The 7,884-nt window shown below is 40.2% G+C and overlaps 1 protein-coding gene across 1 annotated transcript in view; it reads right to left on the minus strand.

Moving 5' to 3' along the window:
- Positions 1-570, minus strand: part of NAMPT (nicotinamide phosphoribosyltransferase) — a 36,635-nt gene extending 36,065 nt beyond the window's left edge. The window contains exon 1 of the mRNA XM_006149171.3: positions 214-570. Coding sequence (XP_006149233.1) covers positions 214-256 — 43 coding nt within the window. The 5' untranslated portion in view covers positions 257-570. The remainder of the gene's footprint in view (positions 1-213) is intronic.
- Positions 571-7,884: the final 7,314 nt, after the last annotated feature.

Genomic DNA, 7,884 nt, shown 5'->3' on the forward strand with positions numbered 1-7,884 from the left:
CCCTGCCAGGGGCGGGGCCTGACGGGGGGCGTGCCCAGCCTCGCCCCTCCTGCCCGGAGCCGGTTTGCCGTCCCCAGCCCGGACCTTTGCGTCCTACCCAGTCCTGGCCGGTTTTTAGAGTCCTTCTGAAGTCACGCCACCCGACTGGGGGCCGAGGAGCCTCCCACTGCCGGTCTCCCCATCCTGCGTCCTCCCCAGCGCATAGTCGCTCACCTTTGTTTCCAGCTCTGTCTCCGTCCTTCTGGTCCCTCCTCATCTCTCTTACCCTGACTTTAAAATCCGAAGAGCTGCAGCGAGGAATGAGGTCTGGGGAGCCCCTCTGATCGGACCGTCGACCCCGCTTTCCCTCCACCCCCTAGTCAATGGCTGAGCCCTTTGATCCTATGAGGGAAGTCCTGACTCCCGGACAAAATAGCCTGCGTCGAAAGGTGGGGGTGGAACTCAGTTCTCACAGATCATGAGGGAACAAGATCAGATATTGCCGAGAAGTAAAAGGCAACGGGCCAAGTCTGACAGAGTGCGAAACTATCATCGTTAAATTCTGTGCAACCAATAGTTGTCAGCCCCCAAATACATAAGTGAAATGACTTCAAATGCAGACCATCCACTTACCCAGTTCTTATATAAGGTTGCATGTTTTGCATAAAACTAAGCTTTTTCCTTTGCATGTTCAGTTTTTTTTTTCCTACTTTCAATTTTAAGCTTTATATTAAGAGGGTGCAAGTAGTGGCCAGAAAGCCGTTTAATAAGAAGTGGTACAGGACCTTTATAAGACTGTCCTTCGACTAAGCAGAAGTCTCATTTTATCTGGGGGTGAGAGTGGTGGTGGAGCTTGTGAATTAAAAGACATTTGTCTCAAGGAAAATGAGAGCATTGAAACTTCCAGTAAAAGCAACTTTGGCCCAGACTGTGTCTTGAAGTCAGAGCATACAGTATTCTTGACAATCTCTCTTCTGGTAGATAGGATACAGGGCAGTGATCATGAAAGTAGAAGACAGCCCCAGGCACTCACCACCTAGGTGATTATAATTACTGCTGATAAATTTAAAATTATTTTCAGCAAGAAAAGTTTGAAGAAGCAAGAGTGTGTTTTGTTTTTGTTTTCATTGACGCCTTGTGTTTACAAGGGGACAATCATTTTTAAAAGAATTTAAACGGGGGCCAGCAGGTGGCGTGGTAGTTGAAGGCACTGGACTCCCACAAGGCCAACCATGGTCCGAGTTCCTGACCTGGTGGCTTCCTTTCTCACTTTCCCTGTCTCTCTCTGGTCAAATTGGAAAATAATAATAAAGTTAAAAAAATAATTCTTTAAGAAAAAAGAGTTTAAATAAATTATTTTAAAATTTTGATTTAGGAGATTTTGTTATATTAGTTCAAGCAGTGCAATGCAAAAAAAGGAAAAAAATTCTTTTTGCTCCTCTTATTTTGATGTTTTTCTTTATTTAAAATTTACATAACCTACTTTAGTACATGACAAATTCTTATTTGTTTAACTTCCTGGAATCCATGTATCTATAACTGACCATTGTTCTATGCTGCTTTATGCAGGAAGAAAAGAAAAAATAGGATTCTGATTACAAAGTGGGCTTTGTTTATGGTAACATTTCTTTAAAAAAGCAAAATTTAATCTTGTAATCTCTGAGTTGAAGTTGCAGTTTTAAAACTTTAAAAAGTTTAATGTCAGCACGAGTAAAAAATGTTAATATTGTATTGGCACTGCTTGTTATTGCATAAAACTAAGCTTTTTCCTTTGCATGTTCAGTTTTTTTTTTCCTACTTTCAATTTTAAGCTTTATATTAAGAGGGTGCAAGTAGTGGCCAGAAAGCCGTTTAATAAGAAGTGGTACAGGACCTTTATAAGACTGTCCTTCGACTAAGCAGAAGTCTCATTTTATCTGGGGGTGAGAGTGGTGGTGGAGCTTGTGAATTAAAAGACATTTGTCTCAAGGAAAATGAGAGCATTGAAACTTCCAGTAAAAGCAACTTTGGCCCAGACTGTGTCTTGAAGTCAGAGCATACGGTATTCTTGACAATCTCTTCTGGTAGATAGGATACAGGGCAGTGATCATGAAAGTAGAAGACAGCCCCAGGCACTCACCACCTAGGTGATTATAATTACTGCTGATAAATTTAAAATTATTTTCAGCAAGAAAAGTTTGAAGAAGCAAGAGTGTGTTTTGTTTTTGTTTTCATTGACGCCTTGTGTTTACAAGGGGACAATCATTTTTAAAAGAATTTAAACGGGGGCCAGCAGGTGGCGTGGTAGTTGAAGGCACTGGACTCCCACAAGGCCAACCATGGTCCGAGTTCCTGACCTGGTGGCTTCCTTTCTCACTTTCCCTGTCTCTCTCTGGTCAAATTGGAAAATAATAATAAAGTTAAAAAAATAATTCTTTAAGAAAAAAGAGTTTAAATAAATTATTTTAAAATTTTGATTTAGGAGATTTTGTTATATTAGTTCAAGCAGTGCAATGCAAAAAAAGGAAAAAAATTCTTTTTGCTCCTCTTATTTTGATGTTTTTCTTTATTTAAAATTTACATAACCTACTTTAGTACATGACAAATTCTTATTTGTTTAACTTCCTGGAATCCATGTATCTATAACTGACCATTGTTCTATGCTGCTTTATGCAGGAAAAAAAGAAAAAAGAGGATTCTGATTACAAAGTGGGCTTTGTTTATGGTAACATTTCTTTAAAAAAGCAAAATTTAATCTTGTAATCTCTGAGTTGAAGTTGCAGTTTTAAAACTTTAAAAAGTTTAATGTCAGCACGAGTAAAAAATGTTAATATTGTATTGGCACTGCTTGTTAAATGCAAGAATAAGGCCTATTCAAGTATTATTGACCTCAATCCTTACAGCAATCATCTGGGGAAAAGATAACAATGAAATCATATTACCAATAGAAAAATCTCCATTTGCCTGAAATAGAATTAAGCACATTCTCTACGCAACTATATGTTTATGCCAGACCAATTTTAAATTGATCAGGGTTTGGAAATATGAGATTACCACTGCATATAAAGCCAAGATTTAATGTTAAAATGGTCTCTCCTGAAAGGTAATTTAAGAGCTAGCATGTAGTATGTTTATCTAGTAGCATATAAAAGACTTGAGAAACTATTTCTCATGGGTCACCAAAACATGGAAAAAATTAATGAATACGTAGACTCAGATTCCACCCCTCTGCTTCAAACATGATTAGAAACCCTGGATTGGTTTGAATTTCAGCTCTGGAAAATTAAAGGAAGAAGAACTACAGCATGAGCAGGTCTCTTGGGGCATGCTCTCTCTCATGTCCATGTACATGTGCTCTATCATGAATACAGGGGGGAAATGATTAAAAGAAAAGAAAGTCCTGGGTTTTAATAGCCATGCCTACTAAACAGCCAAACATTTGGACTGCTATGGTGCCATGAAAGACCTCCAACTCCTACATTAGAGCAGGCCAAGTGGGTGTTACTGTAACACTCCCGTTTCCACATACCCGTCCAGATAGCCTCTGATACACTTCTGTATTTCGAAGTTGCCTCAGTTATTCTCATCTGACCTGATTTTACTTCAGTAAAAACACTGGAAAAGCAGGTGTGGAACTCACCCACCTGCAACTCCTAGATCGTAATGGTCCTCTCTCCCTCCATAACCTCTTCTAAACTTAGCAATTAGCAATTGACAATTAGCAATTGTCACAAAGGAAAATAGAGTTTTTAAAAAACTCAAACTTCCAAGGTCCTCTGGGGCCTCCCTGAGTTCTAGTTTCTTAGAAAAGCCCTCATTACAGGAAGACATCAGCCTTCATGGACCTGATTATTTATCAGTGCTACACTCTGACTATGTAGAGTGTACATAGTGTTTCGATGACTAGTGTTTCGATGACTCAGTCTATCGAAACCTACAACCACACAAAAAGACACACAGGCAACTACTGAATCTTAGTCTGAAACTACAGAAGTGGAGTGACTGTAACCCAGACGCAGTAAGAATAAGTGTACATTCGCGTATTGCCCACAGACATTCCATTGCAAAGGGCTCTTACACTCTTCCTCTGCTCTCTCTGAGGTCTGACTATGCTGTACCTTCCCAACTGACTTTGCTGGGCGGTGCTGAGTTGACCATCTTTCCAGTGTTAAGCTCTCTCCTGATCTTGCATCCTACAGGGCGTCTTTCCACTCTATGCTGTGTGTCAAGTCTCAATGTTCCCATTTCTTCTAGTTGTGCTTTTGTTTTTCATTAGAGCCAAACATAAATTTCTATCCTTCTAACCGAATAAAATGGGAAAGGTGGAAAGCAAAAATAAAGGCAAATTTGAAAGTAAAATAAATGTACAAGTTATGATGCTACATGTGAGGATTCAGATGTCATTGTTCTTTTAAAAATTTGCCTGTGGTCACTTGCTTAAGACTCATAACCTAAATCAATGACTGAGACAGTAAGACTGTTAGAACTGTAAGGGAATGTCAGCATCTTTTAGTTCAGTGTTTTCCTAATGATGGTATATGAAATAGGTGTTAGTGGTACCTAGGTATAATTTTTTTAATAATTGTGTATTTATCTTAATGACTATTAGAAAAGTGTAACTAGTTGGGCCAGCATGTAGTGTGGTGGTTAAGGTGCTGGATTCCCACATGGCCGATCAAAGTTCAAGTCCCAGATCCAGCAGCTTGAAAATCATGCTGGGCAAGTGTGTGTGTATACCCAAAATCCTGAAGGGAAAACAGAGGAGAAAGGATTGCAGTGTGGTGTGGCTATCTCCCCTGGGTTGGAGGAGGGGTGATTTCTCACTCCCCATCCCTACCCTGGCAAGTGCCCACATCCTATAGCAAAACTAAAAAACAAACAAACAACAACAACAAAAAGGAAATGTTATAGAATTCTTGGTTCTTTTTCAAGGCAGCTACAAAATGAATTGGATCTGGCATAGGGAAGACAGAACAATATATCTAATTTATCATCCCTAGTATACCCAGCACTTGATAGATGAATATAAAGTTGCATGTGGACATAACCCTTACTTCTGAGGAACCATTAAGGCCCTGATAAAGATCAACCAGCTCCCACCCAGTATCCACACCCTGGACTTTTTTTTAGGCCAAAGACTGTTCCACCTGTGAAACCTTCAACTGCAGAGCAGTGCATTCCTTGATCAGCATACCTACCTGCCTTTTGAGTTCATTCACTCCCTCACGACACCTAACCTTAGCTTGCAAGACCTCCCTCTTGCCCAGTTTATGCCCATCTGTCTTTACCATCCTCCTTATGACCTAACCTAACTCCTTTTCCTTCACATTGTGAACATCATCTCTGTTTCCCTGTCCTCAAGTCCTCTGGTCCCCAGATCCTTACTATTTTTTTCTCTTAGGGTATTCAGGCTAGTGAGCACTGATAGGAAACATCACCTAGCCATGAGTTGGTCATCCATGGCAAGACATGTGCTGCCCAATAACCCATCCATTTCCCCGACTTGGCTTTCTTTCCCATTTTGCTCAGTAGTCATGTGAAATATTTACCTGTCTCCTCAAATTCCTCACCTTCAAACAACTCCTTTTCTCTTGGCAGACAATGTAGTCCCCTATGAGAAAACCAAGGTAATTAGGTGGGACTTCTCTAGACTGAAATGTCTGTGAGAACAGAGGTCTGTCTTATTTAAAAGTCTACTCTTAGGTGTAGTGCCAGGCACATGGTAAGGGCTCAGTAGCTATTCATTGGGTGGATAAAGTATCAGCATTTATCACCAACAAAAGCAGGATGGCCCGGTGGTAGATTGGACTGTTCGCCCCTATTCGAAGCTCCTACCTGTTGTATTGTGTGCTCGTTTTCTACATCTCCATTTTGAACTCTGGCATGATCATGGGAGCTGCCTTAGCCATGAAATGTGAACTGAGATGATGCACCACACTTCATACCAGCAGCTTTAAAAGCTTGTGCAGTTTGCTAATCTTTCCTTTTGCCACAAAGACCATAGTATCCAGATAGGGGCTCAGCCTCTCCCTAAAGTCCTATAATGTGGACAACATGGAGCCAAGTCAGAGTCAAATGGCAGTGGACATGCAGTATGGGAATAAACCTATTTTGTAAGGCATGGAGAGTCTGAGGTTGTTAGCACCTGTACATGTTAATCCTGGCATGTACGGGCCCCCACACGTTTCCTTTTCCTCCAGATTCAGGAAAGGAGGGGTCTTTCCCCTTTTCCCTGGTTAATCTCTCCACCCCACCATCTCTTTAGGTGCCTTCCCTTAGTCATCACTGCTTATCTCTTCTGAACTTTCAAATACTTCCTCTTGTTGACTTCTCCTTAGCATAGAAACACATTTGAGCCTTTCTGTTCTTAAAAAACAAAACCAGGGCTAGTCCTGTGGTATAGTGGATAAGGGATCCAGATCTGACATGGCTGAATGCGTGGTTTGAGTCCTGGATTTTTGGGTGCGTGTGCATGCATGCTCAAAATCTCTAAAGGAAAGAGAAATGGAGGACAAGGGATTATGGTATGACTTCCCCATGGGGGAGGTGCTTTCTCCATTTCCTCTGTCTTTCTCCCTAGCTCTCTCTTTTTAGTGAGAGTATGAGCCTTCTGGCAAATTAAGAACAGAAACAAATATAAAAGAATGAGATTGTACCTCTTCTCTAGGCTCTCTGTACAGTAAATGCTTCCTGCAGTGCCACCTTGCTTGTTCACAGCTCCTGTGACTCCTGGACTCGTTGCCTCAGTAAGCCCTGTAGAGATTTCTCAGTACTGGAAGACTTACTGCCAAATTGCATTATTGACTCATTGTCCTAAATGCTTTAAAAGCAAAATGAGAATGCTGAGTGTATTTGTTCATACTGGTTTTGGAAAAGTGAAAAACTATCGTACACCAGTGCTATTCAAAAGTCGTCTTCCATAACTGACAGAGAGGGCCAACAGTTGTTACCAGCCCCCACACAGGAACTACAGACAATGACAATACACCTTTAGAATGCATGTAGCAGTGTTGCAGAGTGCTTTAATGTTTATAGAATCTAATGTTAAGAATGTGGGCTTGATTTTGCATGACCGAGTTGTCAAATTTTCATTTACTTAGAATTTCACTTTTACTGGATGCTGCAAAAACAAAGACACAAAGACCATTTGCGAGTGGTCTATTTCACTCTTTCCTCAGATTTCCTTCCTGGTAAAAAACAAATATGGGAGAGCACCAACTGCGGGGACAAGCGATTTTTTTCTCTTCCCAATTCTCTTCTCAAATTGAGTAGAAAATTGAAGGCCTTGTCCAGGTCAGTTTAACAATTTTCATTGAACGGGTACAGCCTTCAAGTTTCTCTAAAGTATTCTGAGGTTTTATAAAATAAATAAAAAAATTTAAGGAGTGTCTAGAAAACAAAACAAACTCTTCTGAGGTTTTTAAAAATAAGTAACAAATTTAAGGAGTGCCCACAAAACAAACTCTTCTTAGACTCCCTTTTTCAGTTTTCACAACTTTTCTATCCCTTCTCAGAAAATAGAGTTTCTACTTCCTATTTCTACTTTCTTTCCTTATCTTACCTACTTTAGCTGGTGTGGCACTGACACTTCAGCCACATAAGTTGGTAGACTCAATGGTTGTATTTTGTAGACATAGACTACTAACACCAGTAAAAAGACAAAAAAGGGTTTGTTGCCTTTGCTTTTGCTGGCCATTCACACTCTCATTTTCTACTCTGAAACTGGGACAAAAGGGCATTTTTCTGAAAAAGACTGAACTTAGTAGTTTTTCAAAGTTTCTTCTGCCACTGAGTTTAGCAGTAGGTTCCAAAAGAAACCAATGCTACTACCTCAAAATTTATCTTCCTATATAAAGTGGAGTCTTAGGCATTGTTTAGGTACTTCTTCCTTTCTTAATGAGTTTCTTATTCACTTGAACATCTATT

Source organism: Tupaia chinensis, unplaced genomic scaffold (genome assembly GCF_000334495.1).
Source record: "Tupaia chinensis unplaced genomic scaffold, TupChi_1.0 Scaffold000255_1, whole genome shotgun sequence".
NCBI lineage: Eukaryota > Metazoa > Chordata > Mammalia > Scandentia > Tupaiidae > Tupaia > Tupaia belangeri.